Here is a 23,601-nt window from a genome sequence, read left to right on the forward strand (position 1 = left end):
GGGAATTAGTTATTTGGCAATGCTGGCGCAACTTCCTTACCAACCTCAGGAAGGCAAGAGCCATTTCTTCAACCTTATTTGGTGCAAGGAGTCTATTCAGAGAACTGGAAATGTTTTGAGATAAGGATGTGTAGGCCCATTTGAAATAATCTAATTTCTTATTAAGCCCTAACGAAATTAAAATAAATCTCACAAATAGAGACTGAAGTGAAAGAAAAGAGTCAGATACATTCTGAAAATGTCTCTACCACAAGGACAAACACCACTAAGATTCTGCTGTACATGTAATTGTGAATCACCCATTCACCAACTGAAGTGGTTATGAAGGCCAACCTATAATGGCAATAAGACAATGAAAGGATGACAACAGTTAAAAGTCTGCATCCCACCAAGACCAAAAAAGGTGCATTTTCCTCCTCTAATAATATTGAAACAAAAATATAAAATCAAATTTGAGCAGTAAGAAAACAGCCTTTGCCCATATCTCAATTTCAGCAGGCAGCACTTGGGCACATCTACACGTGCAATTAATGTGCCTGAATTTACTGCACAGTTTACTGCACAATAAAGTCAGGCTCATTGAAAACTTTGCCTAGGAATGTGTCTACACATGCACCTGTATCAGGCACAGATTTAAACCCAATGGAAGCAGCCTACTCCAGGGCTGCTTCTTCCCTGCTCTACCACCCTGCAGCAGCCAGGAGGAGCTCCAGACTCCCCTAGGTGCCAGCCCTGGACTGGCAGGGGCTTAAGGGGCAGCCCCAGGCTCCAGGGGGAGCTGTCCCTGCCTCTGGGGGCAGCTCCCAGCCCTGTGGATCTCAGAGTCAGCTGTGGCTAGTGCTCCCAAGAGGAGTGTGTGCAGGTCTGAGCCACCAGGTGAGGTGGGAGGGCCCATGGAGCACTTTCCATACCTGTCCTTCCTTCTCCCGGGAGCTGTGATCAGTGGCAGTGGGGCCCAGAACTTCCCCATGGTGCATGTCCTGTAGCCAAGGGGGAGGTGTTGAGGTGCAGGGCAGCAAGGACTATGCAGCAGCCTCAGGGCTTGAACTGCCCTCATGCCAATGAGCAGCTGCTCTCATCCCCAGCTGGGCTGTCGGGGCCCATGTTCCCGTGAAGTACCTGGAATAACAGCAGAGCCTGGCCCAGCCTGCCATCAGCCATGCCTGGCTCTGCGGCTCCTGCCAAAAAGAGGTCTGTGCTGGCATATCTCCAGGCCTGCCGCCCCATGTGGTTACCACAATGGCACAGGGCTGCACCCAGTGCACCTGCAGAGCTCTCGGCAAGGGGCAGGCAAGCACCAGTGTGCCCACCCCTCACATTCCCATGCCTGCCTGCTCCTTGCTCTGTCTGGGAGGAAATAAGGGAAAGGCTCTTAAGGATTGGAAAAATAGCTGCATTTTCATTCTAAGGTTCTGACTGGCCCCAACATCCTCAAAGGTTGCAATTCACCTCTTACAGGAGTCTACTCAAATGACAGGACAGAAAATCTGTATCAGGCCTTAAGGGAAATACAATGAACCATTAAATAGCTACAGGCACTTTCCAGCAGGCAGGCTCAGCTGGATCTCCTAAGAGAATTAACAGCACTTACAGCCAAGTTGTGTGTATGAGCCCATAATTTCTACCTAGCATAGCCACAGCACTTCAAGAGGGGTGAATGGGTTTAAGACTCATCACTAAGATATAAGCTTTAACATAATAAAAAGGCAAGCAGAGAAAAAATTCAGAGCAACCATGACAGACACATATTTTACACTAGAAATTAATATAACCAATAGCAACCCAGCCCTTCTGTGTCCTAACGGAACATTATCTGTATGCAAGCACTCACCTCATGAAGACTTAATCTGGATAAGGAGTATTTTTAGATGTCTGTTTCTTTTCTGTATCGTTTAGCTTCCAGTACTAGACTGTTATAGATGAAGTTAAAACCCACGCTATGCTCCCAGGATATGTTAATTTATATAAACACCTAAGGGCTGCAAAAAACAGAAAGCTATTCTCAAACATCTTGTACACACATGTAATATACACATGCATCAGCATGCTACTGCATAGAGCAGCAAACCACCATTCACCCAAGATGTTTGTACCAAGGTAAGTGCAATTACACGTTTCAATAGAAAAAAAGCAGAAAGTAAAAAAAAAAAGGAAAAGAGGTAGATTTTCAATTGATATGTCATTACATAGATTAATCAGTGAGCTATGCAAGAAAACTGTTCCAGAGAACTATTGGGGTTCCAAAGAAATGCCAACACCAGCAGTAAAACCAGTGGAGGAGCAGATAAGAATTTAATGCTAAACAAAACAGAGGCACCAAGACAGATGGCAGAGCGGCCAGGACACTGAGCAAGATTGATAAAGTCCAGTAAAAAAAAAAATGTGACGTCCATGCGTAGGTCCAGGTACAGGAACAAGACACCCCTTTATCACCTGAACATGGAACTTGATGATCCCTTCCAAAAGGATCAGCCAAAACTGATTGCACCTTTGTTTCTGGTAAAAAGGGAACCCCACAAATCAAACAAAGGCACAGTACAAGGAGGCTTTCAAGCATCTAAGGACGAAAAGCAGAGCCAATAACATTTTATGTGCACGATATCTCTATAGATCTCAGAGATTAGCCATGATTCATCCACACAGCTGGTTCTCTTACCCAGTTTGGGCTCTTCATCTGATCAGGCCAATTTAAAATGGTAATCCCCATCTACTTCATAGATCCTGATAAGTAGAACAGCAACAAAAGACGACATAGGAAGTAAGGAGAGTCACAATCGATGAGAGAAAGTAACAGACAAGCTCAGCCAATAAAACTGCCACACACTCAATCAATGCCGTTACATTCTTCAACTGTAAGCCCAGTGCTGCGAGTTATCGAGCATTTGCAACTCTCAGTGAAATCAATGCAAGATGGAAGGCAGCACTTTACAACATCAAGCCTTATTAAAGTAGTAGTTTGCAACCTTTTTGGACTCAAGACACCACTCACTGGATACAAGACACCCATGAAAAATGCCAGCTCTCAGCTTTCACTCATTTTTTGATAGAGAAAAAATAATAAAGCACTCCTTTTATTCAAAGAACTCTCAAAGACCACAACAAATCTGACTGGTTTAGATGCTATTTATCTTGAGAATGATGTGTGGGTGCCTGCACACCACCCTGTGGCACCACAGTTGAGAATCACTGCCTTAAAGAGTTACTCTTCTCAAAATTTACTGAAGTTTGACAAGATGGACTCCAGAGATTCAGGGCTGAAGTGGTTAAGCCTGAACACACAGGAAAATTAGTGTCTTACCTGCACAACTGATAAATATAACAGTCTGAGGGTGTCAGCACCTAGAATGAAGTTGCCTGTGTGTTTACTTGGGGGAAGAGGATGACAATATTTGCCTCAGGAGAAAGAAGCCTGTTCCAAGGATACCCAGGAGGCCAGGATCCATGCATTAAGCAACATCTTTAAAGCACCTTAAAAGCTTTGTGTTTTAGTTTCTTACACATTCCTATCTCTACTAGTAAAGCCATCAGAACTGGTTTCAACTGCACAACCAGACATAACACCCTATTGATGCAGTTCAGGCAAACTGAAGACAAATTATAAATAAATAAAATAAATAATGAAATGCCTGGAAAGAGAAAATTCAGTTACAGTTCAGCCACATCTCCAAATGTCTAAAAGCATAAGAAATTCAGAAATCTTATGGCTTGAAGATGCAGCTTAGCAATGTCTAAAGTATGTTGTTGAGCTTAAACATATCTTAAAAGGGCCTTCTTATTTTAAGCAGAAGTGTAGTAAACAAGATTTCTGACCAAACTGGCTTTTTTCTTTTAATTGGCTGTATATGTTTTTTAACAATTAGAAAGTGCTGAGAATGTGTTTTATATTTGCTAAGTACATATTTTGAGTTTAAAAAAAAAAATCAAATGTGATAAAATTCTTCACGCATTTCATTCAATATGTGGACTAGCTGCACTTGGCATACTAAAATTATCTCTGCATTGCTTCTGGCTGCTTCTTTCGTGCAACAGCGAACACCAGAACAGCCCCAAAATTCAACTGATCTTCAAATTTCTTTGCATTTGTGAATTCAAAACAAACACTTTAAATATATTGCAAAGAGTCTCTTTAGGGAGTTTATCCTCTTTCAGCTCTAAATTCAGCTCTGCTGTCACAAGTGTGGTATGTATGAAAGGACAGCCTGCTTTAGAGCCTTACTTCCAGCTTAAAATAATGTTTCTCCAAGTCTCAGATTACGAAAGATCCATTCATGTCTGCGAGCTCACAGGCTCTCAGTATTAGCAAGGCAGCCACGGCTGAAATAAATGGGTTTGCTGAGGTTCAGTAAGGCACTCTCTATTAATTGCAGCACACCCATTGAGATGCAGACTATAATTCTGTGTCTCAGGAGGCCCTCAGACCACACCCCCAGCCCCACGGTCTATTTTTCCTTACCCCACAGACAAGGGGTAAATTTTATATGGGTGGAAGTTTTGAGGTGGTATACAGAACAGACACAAGCACAAACAGGAATCAGGTAAACCCCACGGACTGCTCTGACAGTCTGCTTTAGCTATGTCATGGAAAGGCCTACTTTAAGGAGAAAAGGAGAGTTCAGCTATTTTGTTGCCTTTTTGCTGAGCCTGTCTACAGGAATATTTGGGTGCCAACTGAGAGACAGATTCCTGTAAGCTAGAACATACTAAGGGGCAACAAACTCATTTCACAGATGCTGCTGCACAGTCATCAGAGGACAGGCCTGTAACATCATCTGGAACATAAAACTTGGTTTTTATTTGCCAATAAGAACTTCCCAATATTTGATCCTGGTGTCATTTCAAACCAGGCTGCCAGCTGTGTAAGGGAAGTGCACATGGAGCCATGCGACTCCAGGATCCTACAGTATTCTCCTAGCTGAGTAGGCAAAAAAAAGAGTACAAGATGGGTACTGTTGATTTTGATGGGATAGACCAAGGCCAGGCAGTCAAGATATTAAATGTAACCCTGCCACTGTTCACCAGAAAATAATTCAACATGGTTTGGGGTTGGAATATAGAAATCTTGGCCTGTTCAATCCTACTGCGAAATATTTAAAACCTGTTATTAATAAAAAACAGAAAAAAAACCCAGTTACAACATTTGAAATGTAAAGTATTAAGTAAAGTTGTCATATTATACAGTATTCCTTAATCCCCTAGCCATATAGAGTTTCTGAAGAGAACCTACTCAATAGGCTTTTGGATGACATTAGTTAGCAATGTCCTCTTGTAGAGAAAGAGAAAGAATAAGTTGACCTAGACAAGAGCTGCAGCTGCTGCTAGTCTGACCCGGCTTCCTCGAAGACAAAGTAAAATAAATGCATGCAGAAAGAGGAGCAAAGAACAGAGACAAATACAGCTACTGTTGCAAGTGCTAAATCTTATTGCATCTTTACCGCTGAAGAAACATGGGCCTGACACACAGTCTTATCTACTCCAAGAACTGACAGGCCAGTCGGGGCATCACTTTTAGGGTATACCCACATTGTGGTGCAGTGTGGAGATCTCTGAGCTAGCTCAGGAACCAGAGGCAACCTAGTCATGGCAACACTGCTAATAAGGCTAATTTAACCTACTTCCCACAAGGGCATCAGGTAAATTAGCCTAGAGGGACTGTTGTACTACCCTGGCTAGACTGTTGCTAGTATGTGCGATGGCTCAGGTAACTCTTCATGCCATACAGCATGCAGCACAAACACACCCTTAGCTGCATCATTGGCCAAGGGTTCACAACAGTATTGCAAAACCAGCTAAGCCACACAAAGGGGTGTAAGAAAAAGGAGACAAGACAAAGAAACAGCACAGGAAGAAAAAAAGGACATGCAACAGAAAAACCACGAGTCTAACAGTCCGAAGACCAGGAGTAGCAATATCATCAATGTACTCTCCATTCTGGGTACTTTTTAAGATAAAAGCAGCAAAGACTCAATACATTCAAGGTGGATCTCTAAGGGTTAGGAGTGGAGGGTGCTATCTGCAATGGAAACTGGTGCTCAATTCAGTCTGCTCATTTCACACCATTTTGATAATGCCCACCACAGTCCTTCCCTTCATCCCCTATACCAATAAGGTTTGATTTTCAACACACCAATTTTGATCCATTCATTTCAGGATTGCCTACAGGATACAACTTCCATCACTTGTATGATGTCACTATACCTTTTTATTTAGATTAATCCAGTTTATCTTCCTGTTGTACCTTTTTTCTATCAAGATGGCATGATCAGTGATTGTGAATTTTACGAACCTTCATCCATTTTAATGGTTACTAGCTTGAAATTAAGGTATGCCTAAGAGCTGACAGTTTTAAAACATGGGGCGTGAAGAGAACAGCACGCTGCATGCTCCAATTTAAAGCCACTGATCACATTATTTCTACAAATCCTAACTAGCTACACAGCCGTGTTATTTAACATGCTGTTCAGTTTAACATGCAACATTCAGTTTAGAAAAACCAGCAGAAGAAGAGAGAAACACCTGGGGTAAATTCTGCCTTAGGAAATTAAAACGAATGTGTAAAGGCAGAATTTAGCCACAAGTTACTTCTAAGCCTTGGGGAGGGAGGGAGGGAGGAAGGGGTCATTTGCATGTAAGTGTCTAATGTTATGAGCGCCAAGAAACCCAAGATACTTGATCAGCTTTGAAACAGATTAGCATTTCCGCTGTGTAACGACACCACGAAGCCAGCGTTTCGTGTTCCGTTCCAAGGTCCAACTTTGAAACCCACAAAAAAATTCAGTGTGAAAAAGGTGAGAGTTTAGATTAGCACCAACACCCCATACCTCCTCCTGCCATGTTCATAATTAAAGGCTGAAGGCAGTAAAATGCTTAGCTCTCATACAGCACTTTGCATCCATTTTACAAAGATTGATCAGCATTATGAAAGGGAATGCTATCCACCTGATCCTTTTTTTTTTTTTTTTTTTTTAAAAGGTGTTCCAGTTTCTGATAGAGGACCATTTAAAAATGTATCCCAAAAATAGTTGTAACTAATTCTTTTTTTAAGTTAATTTTTTTTCTGTGGCTCTACTTTTGCACAGAAAAGGCTTTTTCAGCAAAGACAGACTGACTATACAGAAAAAACAATTATTAGACACATAGTATCATATCCACCAAGTAAAATGAGGATATAAACTATCAGTTCTCCTTTAATCTCAGCTGCACTGATGGTTGGTTACTTGCAACTCATATTAAAGTAAAGCATTCTTGGACTGAAATCTTGGACAGAAATCTATCATAGTGCTTCTGGAGGGGCTGGACGTGTTCAAGTCAGCATGTCCAGATGCTCTCCACCCCAGGGTGTTGAGGGAGCTAGCAGGGGTTATTGCAGGGCCCTTGGCACGGCTTTATGAGCGCTCGTGGTGCTCAGGCCAGGTGCCAGATGATTGGAAGATAGCCAATGTGGTCCCCATCTTTAAAAAAGGGAGGGAGGGCCCGGGCAACTATAGGCTCAGTCTTACCTCAATCCTGGGGAAACTCTTTGAGAAGATCATCAAGGAGCACATCTGTGATGGGCCGGCATCGGGGATGATGCTCAAGGGCAACCAGCACGGTTTCAGTAGGGGCAGGTCATGTCAGACCAACCTGATTGCCTTTTACGATCAGGTCACAAAAGCATTGGATGCAGGTGTCGCCGTGGACGTAGTCTTTCTGGACTTCAGCAAGGCCTCTGACACTGTCGACCACCTCATCCTCATTAAAAAACTAGGCGACTGTGGCATTGATGCCTACACAGTCAGATGGATTGCTAATTGGCTGAAGGGTCATACTCAGAGGGTGGTGGTGGACAGATCATATTCGACCTGGGGGGAAGAGGGCAGCGGAGTCCCCCAGGGCTCGGTCCTTGGGCCCGCACTGTTCAATTTCTTTATCAGCGATTTGGAGGACGGGGTGAAAAGCAACCTGTTCAAATTTGCTGATGATACCAAAATTTGGGGTGAGGTGGGCACACTAGTAGGGAGGGAAAGACTGCAGAAAGACCTGGATAGGCTGCAAGGGTGGGCTAACAAAAACAGGATGCATTTCAATACGGACAAGTGCAGGGTGCTGCACTTAGGCAGTAGTAACCGGCAGCACACTTATAAGATGGGAAACTCCCTTCTTGAGAGCACAGAGGCAGAAAGGGATCTTGGAGTCATCACTGACTCCAAGATGAACATGGGCCGACAATGCGAGGTCACAGTCGGCAGGGCTAACTGGACCCTATCGTGCATCCACAGGTGCATCTCAAGTAGGGCCAAGGAGGTGATCCTCCCCCTCTACGCGACACTGGTCAGGCCACAGCTGGAGTACTGTGTCCAGTTCTGGACACCCCACTTCAAGAGGGATGTGGACAACATTGAGAGGGTCCAGAGGAGGGCCACCCGCATGATCCGGAGACAGCAGGGCAGACCCTACAATGAGAGGCTACGGGACCTGAACCTGTTCAGCCTTCACAAGAGAAGGCTGAGGGGGGGCCTTGTGGCTGTCTATAAACTCACTGGGGGGGGACCAGAAGGGTTTGGGGGAGACCTAATTTCCCCTAGCGCCCCCTGAGATAACAAGGAATAACAGCCACAAGTTGTTGGAAAGTAGGTTTAAATTAGACATCCATAAGAACTACTTCACAGTTAGGGCGGCTAGGATCTGGAACCAACTTCCAAGGGAAGTGGTGCTGACTCCTACCCTGGGGGTCTTTAAGAAGCGGCTCGATGCCTACCTGGCTGGGGTCATTTAAGCCCAGTTTTCCTCCTGCCCAGGCAGGGGGTCGGACTTGAAGATGTACAAGGTCCCTTCCAACCCTACTTCTATGATTCTATTTTAGTTAGTCTAATACAAGATACCGGATTTACCCAAAGAACCTTTTCTGCCTATGTCCTTAGATCAACACTGCTACAACCTTGACAGAAATCTGACTTTTAACTTTGGATGTTCTTTTAGCCCCAATGTACCCGATACACAATCACAAATACTTATGGCACAGAAACTACAGCACTAAATTAGTCTTTCACATGGCTACAACCCCCATCCCCAGTTAAACACAATCCCTCTCAGGAATCTTTTCCTCATACCTGTCCAACCACCATTTAGCTCCCAGAACATATGTACAAAGAACACACTCACTTTGAGATAAGCAATTCAAACCAGGAATTGTCACCCAGGTTCCTTGGTACAAGTTCAACCTGGGCCAGCATAATCTTGCTACTCACTGACTTGCAGACCCCTGCCCAGCTGTACTTCAAGAACTCCCAGCTGTGTCTGTACTCTCCTATCACCTTATTTCTAGTAGCCGTGACTCACCCATGATGCACAAACATTTTTAGTATGAGGAGTGGCAAACCTTCTGCCCCCCTGCCCAAACGTACAGACTCGTTCACATACGTGAAGGAGGCTGTGCAAGAACCGAGTGGCAAGGAGAGGAACAAAGTTACTTCTGTAGGCAAAACGAAGAGCTCTTCTCTCTGAGCATTTGACTTTCAGTCTGTTTCTTGTTCCATCAGTCCTCTCATTTCTATTCCTGATGCACTTCTCACCGACATTAACCCAGTGCCTTAATTAACCTGGCCACCCTACCAGTCTCCGGGGGGGAGCGGGGGGCGGCAGACCCAGACACAGGCATGGGCAAACCAGGTAGCTGCCCGGGGCCTGGATAGAAAGGGAAAACAAAAATGGTTTGTTTTTTTTCTGTTTGTCCGGTATTATTATCATTATCTCTGGCAAAGGGGGTTCGGCTGCAGCCTCCAGAGGTCTAGGTACATCACTGGGGAAGGGGGAATAAAGCAGATGCCAATGGTCACTGCATTCTTCTCTCCCTCACCACTCAGTTTCCAGCTGCCTTGGGACCTTCCAGAACCTGATCCCAATGTCCTGCTCCCACCAAAATCATCTCTCTCACTGGCTGGGCAGAAAAAAGGCAGAAAACCCTTGCTTGACATTACACTGTTACATATCAGGGACCAACACACCTGACTGGAGGCTAAAAGTTAGAGAAACGGTAGTGAATGCATCTGCATTGCATGGAATACTCTGCTGATCGTCTCTGGTTTGATGCTACCAGATACACTGAATACTGCAATTCAGGAGTGGCACACCTCGCTAGTTACAAATGTCCCCTCCAAATGCTGGAAAGCCCAATTTTCAGTTACAACCTTTGGCCAGATTTACTAGTAAATCAAGGTACTCGGAATGTTTAAGTCCAGATTAGATCAAATCAGAGGTAAAACTTCTTTTTTTTAAATGCTTGCATATAATACAAAGGAAATAATGAAAAAACTTGTTCTGATGGCACAGCCATATTCTAACATTTGCTTTTCAGATACAGAAGACAGAGCCATTTAATTTAAAAAAATAGACACCCCCCAGCCTGATCCAATAATAGCATATCTAGCTGAGCTGAATTGCATAAAACCCCACATGTATATAACCTTCATCCCAATAGGTTTCAAAGTAATTAACAAATAAGCAGAAGAATGACATTTAGCTGAGGGTCACTTGACCCATTGCTGATATGTGTGAAATTACATCAGCTATCTAGAAAGGGCACAGCAACAATACACAACTATTTAGGACAAGAAGCTAAGAAGCATCCATGAGAGATGCAAGTAAGTGGAAGTAAACACTGACCTTCAACCAGGGCCAGCACCTCTCCCCTTAGAGGAAGTTCCATGGCACCTTTTAGGAGTTCTATCTAACTGTGATCTTTATTCTTCAGCTTCATCTAACAACAGCAGAGTATGCAGGACTGACACAAGTTTTGCAACTGTCAGAGACAACTCAAGTTGGTGGCAACATGAGGGACATTTGAGAGTGCCATGTCAAAACAAATACAAGCCATTTTAATATAAAGTCTCTCCAGGGTGACAGCTGCCAACACAGAATTTCAAACTGAAGCCATAGTAAAAGACTAAATCCGTCTAAAAGTGAGAAGCAAATTGCCTTTTCATTTTACCATATCTACTTGAATAAAAGATCACCCTGAACAGAAGATGACCCCTCCCAATAATTAGATTCTACATATGAGAAAATTATAAATTTGTTAAAATTTTCCAGGTATAGAATCTAATTATTCAAGGTCTGCCTTGAACATGTTCCCCACCCACTACTACAGCAGGGAAAATAAGGTGGGAGTCAGGTAGCCCCCTTGCCCTCTGCCTCACCATCACTTCTTCCCTCGGCAGCCCCCTCCCCTCCATCCTTACTGGCACACCCTGTTTTCCATGGGCACATGGAAGTGAGGGTTGAGTGTTTGAAAACACTCATCTTAAAATAAATGTATCCATAGCAAAATTACTACAGGTACTGACCTACAATGTAAATATTGGACCACAATGAACTGCATTTGTATGGGATATGGAAGGTGTGCCTACTTATTGAACAAATGGGGCATAAAGGACTCGTTGAACTGTGTATATGGTGAGATGCAGTCAATGAGCCACACTACAAACTCCTGCCCTAAACTTGCATATCATGGAAGGACTGAAGCAATCCACTTAGGTGGCCTGGATGTCATCAACTGGCTAACAAACCTCAACATACAACTTGAACTTACACCTTCTTTCCCATTGCTTGCCCTAGCCGTACGAAAAGAATAAGAAAATTAGCCCAAAGGCAAAAGGTTCATGATTTACCATATAGTTCATTGCTCAGTGCTGGCTGCATTTAATCAACTTCATAGCTGGTTTCCGTTACTGAGCAAATGCTGCTTTTGGCAGCAGTTTAATGATAGAAAATGTATTTGATGAGGTTTCCTTGTACATGAATACAAGACAAAAGGTTCCCCCCCACCCAATGGTGATGGGGGGGTGGGGAATCTCACCTTGTAGTCGAGTTAATATAGTACTTAAAACTGGACTGTGAGAAGTCAGTTTCCCCTTCTGCTTTTGGCCAGTTTTTCCTCATGCGATGGTCCAACACCATTGTACAGGCAGTCCTCGACTTACAATGTTTTGAGTTACAAGGTTTTGCACTTACAACATTTATAAACTGACACCCTGTTTCAACTTTACAATGCCAGTTTCGACTTACAACGCTTGATTCGATGCAATGCCACGCCAGTGAACAAGTTTGCTGAATTGCTCATCTCCCTGGAGAACATCTGTCCAAACTTCCTTGGACACTTTCTTTAAGAAAGCCAACAAGACTCCAGAAAAAGCTGCAGCCAAGACTCCTCAGAAGACTCCCACCAAGAGTCCTTCAAAAAGTCCAGCAAAGTCACCTCAAAGAAGTCCTTCCAAATCAAGATGATTGCTATTTACAATATAAATATATTAATGTAGCTATATTACTCATCTATAATTGATCGAGTACAAAATTCTGGGGTATTTTTGGTGAAAATAGGGTATCGGGCCTTGGATCAGGAACCAATCCCCAATTTATAACATTGTTTCTTATGAGAAAATTGGTTCTGAGTTACAATGTTTTGACTTACAGTGGAACCAATTGTGTCGTAAGTCCGAGGACTTCCTGTATATGAGTTTTAAATATAGGAAGAAATAGAGGTGCACAATATATTGGTGCATATTCAATCAGCACTGATAAAAGGAAAATAGATATTATTGGCAATTGGCTTTTTTTGGCTAGTATAGCAGAAAATGTCACCAATAAATGTTGTGTGCATGCACGCAACTGTAGCATGCATATGGCCAGGAATGCAGCCCAGCAGCTTGGAGAGCAGCATTTCATAGATATTAGGGCTGGAAGGGACCTCAGAACATTATCAAGTCCAGCCCCCCCGCCCAAAGGGCAGGAAGTCAGCTGGGGTCATAGGATCCCAGCAAGATAAGCATCCAATTTTCTCTTGAAGGTGTTCAATGTAGGTGCTTGAACCACCTCCGATGGCAGGCTATTCCAGACCTTGGGGGCTCGGACAGTAAATAAATTCTTCCTTATGTCCAGCCTGATTTGGCTGGTAAGTCTGTGGAGGAGAGAAGGGGTGGAAGGGGTGCAGATCGAAGCCCCCAGAGTGAGGGAGTGAGTGTGGCTGGGGCTGAGGCAGGAGCAGGTGCTGCCCAGCCGGGGCAGGGTGTAGGACAGAACTGCAGGTGGCTTGTCCAGAGGGCACAGAGGGTTGGGGGGGCAGCTCCCAGCCATTGCATGCACCCCAGGGGTGCGCGGGGCAAGGGTGGGCTGCCCACAGCAGGCTCAGGGCCAGGGAGTGCACTGGCCTCTTTCCAGTGTGGGGGCTGGGCTGGGGCTGCGCCTGGGGCAAGCGGGGGCAGGGAGGGTGGTGGCGGTGCTGGGAGGGAGGTCTACAGGGTGGCTACAGCAAATTTTGGGGTGGCTATCACCAACCCCATAGCCCCCCCATCCCTTTCTGCCGCTGTCCACCCTGTCCTGCCCCCACCCACCCCAAGTGCAGCCCCAGTCCAGCCCCCCACTCTGGGAAGAGGCCACCACAGCCCCTGGCCTCAAGCCCGCAGCGGTCAGCCCGCTTTTGTCCCATGCACAAACCCAGGGGGCACATGCTCCCCATTCCTCCCCCAGGGCATGCGCAACTGGGAGCTGCCCCCACTCTCCCCACCCCTTGGACAAGCCTCCTGTGGCTACGTCCTGTACTCCGCCCCAGCTGGGCAGTGCCTGCCCCTGCTCCATTCCTTCCCTCACTATGGGGGCCTTGATCTGCCAACCCCATGTCCCTTCCCCCAACAGACTTACTGGCCGAATGCTGCTCTTCAAGCTGCCGGGCTGCATATCAGCAATTGGGTCAGTATTTGGCAGATATGGCTGGTTAATAATCAGCCATCAGTATTGGCCAAAAAATCTTTATCTGTGCACCCCTAGCAAGCGTTTAAAAATGCATAATACATATGTAAATACACACTAAAACACGAGTCAACAGTTTTTTTATTCATCATCTCTTAGGAACCTCTTTTAACCAAAAAAACCCCCAAAACATAAAGGAAACAGTTGTTCAGCAGAGAAGCTATGTAAAGTGGCAAATGATAAGTGCAACCTGCAGTGGTGGTACCTTTAGCCAAGCAAGGTCCTAGACATGATCTTCATTTACATGTCCTATTCTGTTCTTTAAATACCATATTTACACAAACCCAAGACAAGATTTCTTCCCCCTTTCAACACAGGTAAAAAGAAACCTTGTCTTGGATTTGAGTACCAAATAGGGCAGGCCCTGCTGTGGCTCTGCTCCAGTTTCAGCTTCAGCTCCAACCATCTGAGAAAGACCATGCAGTGAAGGGTGGGGAGTAAGAGCAGTACTACAGCAACAAAGTTTGGCGCCTGGGGCAAAGCCCTCAACAGCAGCCCACCCTCGCCCTACAGAGAGATCTGGGGGGCACGCTCCACCATGCTTGCCCAGGAGTGCACGCAGCAGCGGGAGCCGCCCATTCCTGCACCCCAACAAACGAGCTAGTTGCGGCTCAACCCGCATCCCACTCCAACTGGACAGCGCCTATTAAAGCCCCTTCGCTTCAGCACCTGGGGCTGGAGGAAACCATGAGATGTAAGAGTGGGGGCCCACAGAGTAGACAGCATGATGTATGCTGGAGTGGGAGGTGATGCAGGAGGGAGTTGCAGCTGTGCCTGCAGCCCCAGCCCAGGGCTGGGCTTGAGCTGCCAACACTGCTGCCTAGTCAGGGCTGGAGCTACAGAGAAAACCAAAGCCATGTTATGAAGTGGGGGTGGGGGGAAAGCTGCAGGGTGGCCTCAGGCTACAGGGGTAGTCAAGTAGCAGGGAGAAAAAGGCAGCAGGGGAGGCAAGTGGCATGGGGGTAGGGGAACAAGGGACAGTGGGCAGGATACCTGCCCTGATACTTGGCCCCCTGCTGCAGCAGTGGGCAGGGGGATGAATTTAAGACAATCCCCCCAAGTAATTAGATTCTATACATGGAAATTTTTAACAAATTTATAATTTTCAGTGTATAGAATCTAATTATTGGGGGTTCATCTTAAATTCAAAGTCATCTAGTATTTCAGTAAATACAGTATTCTCCATAAAAGACTAAAACCAAAAGCTTTAGCATTCTCTTGAATTAATGAGATGACTGGAATGGGAGGAGGATGAATCAGACTTTTGATGCATGAAGGTCTCATTAAAATGAATGCCTTCCATATAACATTCATTAAAGTATATACCGCTTTAATTTTTACAAGTGTGAAGATCAAAGTCTTTTCCTGAATACACAGTTGCAGCTCCCACACACTCCAATGAGTTGTGCATGCATTTCCAAGAAACAAGGTGAAAAGAAAAAAAGGAGACCCAAACAAGTGAACAAGTAATTTCAGCTGGCAACAAAGCTTACATTCATTGATAGGGGCACTTATGGCAATGAGAAGTCTCATTCATTTGTGTGTGGCATAACTACGCTCACCTTAAGAATGTGTAAGAGGTCATCTAAAACCACAAGGGATTGTCTATTATCTCTACCGCATCCTGTGGAGATCTATGAAGAGGGTTTGGAAGTGAAAGGAGCATTCATGCTGAAAAGCCAGGCCTGGAAATAGCATAGCAGGATGTTCCACCCAGAGCCACAACACTAGTTTTCTTATACGAACTGCTGCTGGGGGAAAGTCCAAGGCTTAGGCAGCCCATTTCCAACATTCAGTGCCACAAGCCTTTGGAGGCCTGTGACCAAGAGTAAAAGGCCCAAGGATATTGGGGGGCCACTGACCTATCAACATACATTTATTAGAGGTACACTGATATATCAGATGCCTATCGGATTGGCACTGATAAAAGGGAAATTTACATTATTGGCTATCGGCTTTTTTTGCCCATTGTAGCTGATGTTTTCTGGTACTTATGCCCTCTGGCTGAGCCCCAGATGTCTGGATTCCTTCCCGCAATCTGGGGTAACTCTGGATACACCCCCATCTGGGTCAGGCTAGGCTGGAGAGAAGCAGCTGCTGGCGCAGACTGCAGGCTGGGGCCAGGGCAGGGGTTGTAAAAGGCCTCAGACATGACAGGAGGAGCTGAGCTGCCTGGCCCAGCATGACAACTCACAATGCCTAGGGGTCTGTGCCCCAGGGGTTGGGGGCACAGCCTGCCAAGGGGCTGGGGCCAGCCTCTCCCCCACCTGCCATCAGAGCTGCTCAGCCTCTGGTGTCCCCCCCACCCCCCAGAGCACAGCAGCACTTGGAAGCTTAGCCCCTCCTGGGGTGCACAGCAGCAGCAGAGTCCCATGTGTTCTGTGCCTGGCTGTGCCTGCCACCAGTGGGGGCAGAGATGGATAACGTGTGGGGCAGAGGCTGCAGGAGGTACAGGGGCAAGCAGCCACCTGCACCCTCCCTCAGTATCTGAGAGAGGGGCTCTCCCCCTCCCCCATGCGCACTGGAGGGCTTGTCTTGCATCTGAGGCACTGGGGTAGGCACTGCCTCATGGCGGACAAGGGCCATCTCTGCTGCACCCCGTGACAAGCCCTGCTCTGCCTGCCTCGCCCCAGCATCAGTACTCAAGCCCTTCTCCTCCTGCTTCTTGCCACCTGGCCATAAGAAGGGGGAAGGCAGTGGCTCCCCCTTCCCCAGGTCATGCACATGCCCACTGCCTCACAGAGCTTGGTAGGGATGGAGTCTCCCCTGAGCTCCATGAGGCTGCAGCATGTGCAAGACCTGGGGAAGGGAGGCAGGGGGTGCAAGAGAGCTGCTGCCTTCTCCCTTCTCCTTCAGAGCCCTTGTCCTGCCTCTTGCCTCAGCAGCTGTCAAAAGCTTCCTGCTCCCGCCCCGTGTGCCCTGCTCCCACTCCCACCCCCACACCCCCCCCTTCCCCCTCCCCATGTGCAGCAGGGTCCTTCCCCTAGCCCCTCAGCCCAGCTGGGGCCTGCCCTTCCCAGGGCTGGGTCCATTCAGTCCCATGGTCATGCTCTGAGCAGATGGAGGAGAGCAGGATGTCTAGCCCAGAGACCAGGCAGCTGCTTCCAGGCTGGGGCTGAATGGCAGGGGCTAAAGGGCTCCACACAACCCTTTAGCCCCTGCACAGGCACTGCCAGGCTAGCTCTGCCTGCTGCAACTGGCACAGGCTCTTTTATATGTGCTCTGGGACTGGGGGGATGGCGTTTTAATTAGAGGGGGTCCAAGAGCTGCTTTAATTAAAGTGCCACCATATCTCCTATATCAGCATCCCCATGCTTAGAAATGGCACTAAATATACTAAATATTGGTTTTATCAGCTTGTTATTGGCTGATATGGCCAGTTAATAATCGGCTGTTGGTATTGGCCAAGAAAATTTGTATTGGTGTACCCTTAACATTTATTCTCATTTTAGGACTATTATATTAGCAATGCAGGTAAGGAAATCTGTCCTGTTTGTGTAATTACAGAATTAGCTTGATAACATACCTTTTAGGTTTGTAAAGGTTCTTGAGCAGAATGTGCGTGTTCTTGCAGACTATTAACACACCCTAGCCATTTTTCAAAAACTAACAGAACCATATGAAAAAATGCCCCCAACAGGCCTGCATCTTTGTATTACAGTAATGCTAAAAGGCCCTCACTGAGCTCAGGGTGCTATTCTGTGAGGCATTGTATAAATGCATATGAAAAGAAGGTTTATGCCCCAGTGAATCCATGGAAAGGTATAGCACTCAGCCAGGGTCTCTCTCCATTTACAGTATAGTCCTTAAAGCTAATCCAGAAAAGAATTGATAAGAGGTCTTTTTTAGAACATTTATCTAAATGGAAAGCAATGCTAGATTTCATTACAGCTAAATTTACTGGTCTCCCTCAAAACCCCTTTGAAGCCAGTCAGGCAAGCCTCTTCAATGAACCAGTTTTATAAAACTAAAATGCAAACAAACGTATTCTGCTCAGAAGCAACAAGCTGATCTGCAGTACTCCCCATCCTTTGATTATATATTTTTTCAATTAGAAGACAGGGGAAATACACATTGTTAAACATGCCTACCACGCCCCCAACACACTCTGCCTTTTCATCTAATTCCAATCATTAAAAACAAAAAAAAAATCTGTTTTCATTTACTCTCAGTTTGTTTATGGATATGCTGTAGCAGTATTCCCCCGCTGCAATGAACATCAAATGCCAAACAATTACACACACACACACAAAATCAGGCAAACTTAGTAATATTTCCATGTTGCTGTAAACGGCCAGGACTATTTGTTACTCAGTTATTGTTAATGAATACAGGCTTTCAGAATAAAGTGCAAAACAGGCCAGTGGTGGCAGCAGCCCACAGTCCCACTCAATAGCATTTTAAAAGGGAGCCCCTCCCCCACTCCTTTAATGGAGCTCTATCAGCACCAGCAAACGGCCATGCTGCAGGAAGACCAGACTTCCAAGGGTGGATTTAACTGCCGTAGCTTAGCAATTTGCTCTACTCTCCGCTACTACAAAGTATTAAATCTGAAGTAATGAAACAAGCCAAGTTAAACCAAAGCGCAAGCAGCACAGCTGTCAGTCAACACAGAACGCTCTATGAGTCTTCCAGAAGAGGTAGATGGCATTCAAGCACTTTCAAAAACAGGATGGAAAGGATGCTACAAATGATGAACCATAAGCTGCAAATGAGCTATACACAGACAACGAAGATGCATGAGAAGCAAAAGCAGCAGGTTGAAGAAGGGAAAAAAAAAAAAAAAAGGAAAGGGGGAAAAAAAAGCAGCTTCAGCTTGACTCTACTCTAGATTTATTTGAATGGGAGCAAGACTTAGGGTCCTCCTAGTTCTAACCTGAAGGAGCCCTCACTGAAAAGAACTATTTGAGTTATTTCTAAGCTCATTGCAATTCTGCCTTATTTGAGATGAGCAGATCCATTCCCTCAGTGCTCTAAGGGAAGGAAACAGGAATGCGAACCAGAAGTTCACTCGTCCAAAAATAGTTTAAATGAGATTCACTTGGAAACAAGAAGACACTGCAGAACTGCTGAAATTGCATTTTACATATTAAAATATGGAACAGGACAATTTGGTAGATCCTTCTTTGACAGGAGGAGGGATGAACTCTTGCTAGCAGAAGGAAGAGAGAAAGTGACCAGGGATAAAGCTAACCCCGGTTAAGAGGCAGTGGACCTCTGGAGGTGGAGCAGTGAGGCAGGACTAGCACAAAACATGGTGTCCAACTGCAAGAAGCACATGGACAGAGAGAAGACAAGCTGCTATAACCAGCCTCAAGTACTTGCAAAGGCCAGTTCCAGAATGACCACAACCAGTCAATGCAGATCCCCCAGATACACAACACCCACCACGAACCCCCTCCTCCCCACTGCTCACAGCTCCTTTCATGTCTCAAGTTGACCACACAATGCACTGCCACAGCACAGCTGTATAGAACTGGGCATCACTGAACGTTCCACATGCACTCCCTGCAGTTCATCCATGGAGCACAAAGACACCAGAGCAGACAACATGGAGGTCCCAGGGCACCACTGGCACCCCCAGGAAATCGTGGGTACCTAGGGAACGATGAGATATGGCAGCTTGTGAAAATCCCCTCCTCTACTGACAGCCACAGAAGGATAGAAACACAACTAATCAAGATGATGGGAAAAAAAACGACAGAGCTAAAAAGGTTCTTGATGAGATAGACCAGAGGAACTGGTAGATATATGGCATACCTCCACAGCAGATCCGTCTTTTACTTTCTTTGAATTATTCTTGGTTAAATTAGAAAAAAAACATTATCTACAACACTTCAGAATATCAAAACCAAAAACCTAGCCAGGGAACAAGAGAGAGATGAAACTACACGGTGCTAGTGCTTAGACTGTGTGCTCTTTGGGACAGAAGTCATCTTGTTTAATATTCATATAGCCCCTTATACCATGGAGTCTCTAACCCATGACCAAACCTCCAAGGTGCCAGTACAATACAAAAACCCATTCAAAACAAGTACTGCAATGTCCATGTTTTTAAAATGGGACCACAATTTCTCCCAAGCGCAGGTCCATAACAGTAAGCAGTAGCTGATACTCCTATTGTTTGCACTGTTATTATCTCATTTAATCAAAGTTAAATGACACTGTGGCATGAATGCCCAACTCCCCTCTACATCACTATTTCTCCCACTATTGAGAATTACAGATCTGATTTTTTCCTTATGTAGCTAAAGTCTTAGACTATAAGCTCTTTTGAACAGCAACACATCACCTTTATACATCCAACTGTGATATCAAAAAGGACCATTATAAGAATTCTCACCAGATTTTCTGTACATAGATCACCACTTAAAAAGTTCTGCACAGAATCCAGTAACTAGAGCATGTATTTTGGAAAGAATACATACAATCTTGGTTTAAACACATCACATCCATTTATAAATTGATCAATGAGTAATTAGTCTCACTGTTTTAGGTTACATTTTGAAGGGTTAGCCATTTGATTTAGCATCTTTTACCTGTGTAGGTTCTGCATGTGTATCAGTTGCTTCCTAACCTTCTCTCCAATAAACTGAATAAGTCAAGTTGCCCAAGCCTCTCATTTCAAGACATATCTGTACAATACTCAAAAATAGGACTCGTCAGAATTGGGACCCCATACTACAGATAGGTAACAACTTACAGAGACAGAAACTTAGTCAACCAAGCCCATGGCATATCTGGATATAATAGCATGCTGTCCATTAGCATGAGTGCTGAGACTACAAATGTCATGATTCATCAGCATTTAAACTGTGAAGGCTAAAATACATGCATGCTTTCAATCCTTATTTTACACTGAAGACAGTTCAAAAAGGGTGAAAACAGCTAGGCTTGCAACTAAAGAACAAGAAAATGGATGGGAAGGGATTCAAGTAAAGCATCTTTGCACATATTCTTCCATCCAAATCCCAGCCTTCAACTTGCCCATGAAAACCACGTGCAAGAAAATCCAGCACTTCTAGCTAAAAATCAGCATGGACCATCTTCTGGTCAGTCCAAACAGCTCACCTGGAAAAACTGCACATAGCACAGACAATGACTGAGAATTTGCCCCTCCACATAGATTTTGTCGAGTCAAGCACTGTAGATACATTATAAAAAAAGCAACAAAATGTGTCCATAGTTTATTTTTAAATTCCAATGACAATGGTTTTTAAATATTCTCCCCACCCTTATTACAAGAGCCTGTAATGAAGTTGGCCATAAACAGGGAAATTAACAAGCCTTTTTTCATTGTCCACTGTGCAAAAAGCTGCAGAGAGCCTGACTGCAGCATGAAAAATTTAGATTATTAAAGCTAAGCATCTTAAATCTGATTTATGAGGAACAGAGGTTAAATAAAATCTGTACCTGATGTCTGCATTTCAGGCATGCCAATGAGCTTCTTTTCATCTCCTTTGCAGAGCTGTTAAAAAGTCAGCCAGTGTACTGCACAGGTAGATGAATTGGATCAGTCAGGCAATATGCTCTGAACAGACCACTGAAGTAACAGAAACCTTAACCCGTTTCTGCAACACGTTCTAGGCAGTTCATAATGACAGGCTAAGTCTTGGTTGCCACCGGAGTTCTACCCCACACAGAGGTTCGGTAAGCCAAAGGAAGGAGAAACGACATGTAGGATGATGGCAGCTGCCTCCCAGAGAGGCAAGGTGGGGATCGTTCTATTTTTTGATGTGATTAACAGTACCTCAAAAAACCCCACATCTCTTTCCTACCCGAACCCTCCCAGACACTCACATTCTTTGGAAAAGAAGAAAACAATTAGCATTCCACCTCCTTGGTCTCAAATAAGCCGTCTCCGCTTCCGATGAGTTTAACAGTTCAAATCTAGGTGACCAGGTGCAACATGCTTTGTGCTTACTACAATGAAGTGGCTGCCAGTATCTGCCAAGGGCTTTCCCTTTCCATTTACAAACAGAAAAAGCAAAAAAAAAAAAAAAGAGAGAGAAGACTGTCTCATAAGAGATGGAAAATGACCTTGGGTGGCACAATGTTTAGAAATGGGGTTGGACCCACATTCCTGTGTCCAGGGTAATTCCACAGTTAGAAGTAATTAACAGTATATGGGGGAAAAAAAAGAGGTAACAGAAACAGATCAATTTTAGCATAATAGAGAAAACCACTCTGTGAAGAATGAGGATACACATACTGGCAGACAAAGGGGTTTCTCCTCTCCTTAAACTACAGGAATATACCACAATCTTTACCCATTCAATGAGAATCACACTAGGCATCCATTTATGCTGCCATACCAGGGGCGTGACCAGCTGCTATACAGTATACTCAGGGATTTTACAAGACCATTTCAGACAGTGATTTAGAAAAAGCATGCAAGAGAGAAAATCACATACGTAATCCTAGTGAACCTTGCATTTCTGTAACCCCCCCCCCAAAAAAAAAAAAAAAAAGCAGAAAGGAGCAAAATACCTATCAGGGATTTGCCTGCCTATTGTAACCCTACTCATGGCTATTACTATCATTATCAATTGCATCAAATAAGGTGATTCAGACACTGTGCATTCAAAGGGGTGCTCCCCCAAGGCTATAGGAAACCTAAGGCTCAAGAATTATAAACATAAATCACACAATGCTGACCAGCGCTGGGCAACAAAGCAACCTAACTCCTAGACACGATGACCTAAATCTCTCTCCTTCCCTCCCCCCTCGATTTCTACGATTAAAAAGAGACAGCGGCATGCAGGGAGTACCTTTTTTATTTCTTCACCTGACAACCCGAAGGCAAGCGTCCCCCCACGTTAAAAGCAGGATTCTCCCTGCAATACCGAGGATGTGACAGACTGCAAAATATGGCACCTCGGATGTAAAAAGGAAAAAAAAAGCCCATCCTTTCTCTCTCTCTCTCCAGATCCACACCTACTGCAGTACCCACAGCCAACCTCTCATTCGCCATCACCACCACCACCGCGGCCGTCCCCCCGCCAGGAAACCCACCCTGCCGCCGGGAACGACTCCCCAAAATACTGGGAGACAGGAGGGGGAACGAGAGGAGGGGGGCACCTCCGCCCTGAAATGCACGGCTGCCTGGGCGCAAGGTGCAGCAGGGCGGGCAGGCGGCGCCCACCGCTGCCGGGGGCAACAGAAGCCTTCTGCCACCGAGACCCCGGCGAGGGGGGGCCCCGCCGGCGGGCTGGGGCTCACGCACCCCGCCCCGTTTTGGAGGGGGAAAGTCTCGCAGCGAGCGGGGCTGAGGCGCACCCCCCCAACCACTATCGGCTTCTCTTCCCCTTGCAAAGACGCTGGGCTGGGGCTGGGGCCGGGCAGAGGCTGCAGTCCCAAGCCTCCGCGGTGGGGGTGGGTGTGGGTGCCCGTGCCCGTGCCCGTGCCCGTGCCCCCGCCCCGGGCGCTCACCTGCCCGCGGCCGCTGCAGGAGCTGGTGGAGTGGCGCGCGCAGCCGGCAGCAGGGGAGTGACAGCCGCGCGCTCCGGAACCTTCGCCGAGCCCGCGCCGGCCCGGGCCGCCGCCAGGGGGAGCAGCCGCGCGCACGAGCACCACAGCCAAGCCGCGTACGCATACGCAGAAGCGCCGCCAAAGAGCGCTCCAGTGCGCGTGCGTACAAGCGCTGCACCCCACCCCGCCGCCGCTGGACGCGGGCGCATGTGCAGAAAGCGCGGCTCTCCGCCCTGCTCCTTTGTCTGAGAGAAGCGGCTTCTCCCCGCCCGAGGATGGGGCACAAACGCAGGTGCGCAAGGCGTGCCCGAAACCGAGCCTCGCTCTAGGCGGCTGGAAGCCCCAAGACAGGGT

The 23,601-nt window shown here is 46.0% G+C and overlaps 1 protein-coding gene across 16 annotated transcripts in view; it reads right to left on the reverse strand.

Moving 5' to 3' along the window:
• The window catches only part of MAPT (microtubule associated protein tau), a 112,762-nt gene extending 89,376 nt beyond the window's left edge, over positions 1-23,386 (reverse strand). For 15 of the 16 annotated variants that reach the window (XM_059726863.1, XM_059726870.1, XM_059726865.1 and 12 more), the window contains exon 1: positions 23,209-23,386. In XM_059726863.1, coding sequence (XP_059582846.1) covers positions 23,209-23,371 — 163 coding nt within the window. In that variant the 5' untranslated portion in view covers positions 23,372-23,386. Of the gene's footprint in view, positions 1-22,547; positions 22,656-23,208 lie in introns of those variants that run through there. The other variant, XM_019500958.2, reaches the window with a different exon arrangement.
• Positions 23,387-23,601: the final 215 nt, after the last annotated feature.

The sequence above is a fragment of the Alligator mississippiensis genome, chromosome 4, assembly GCF_030867095.1.
Source record: "Alligator mississippiensis isolate rAllMis1 chromosome 4, rAllMis1, whole genome shotgun sequence".
Lineage (NCBI taxonomy): Eukaryota > Metazoa > Chordata > Crocodylia > Alligatoridae > Alligator > Alligator mississippiensis.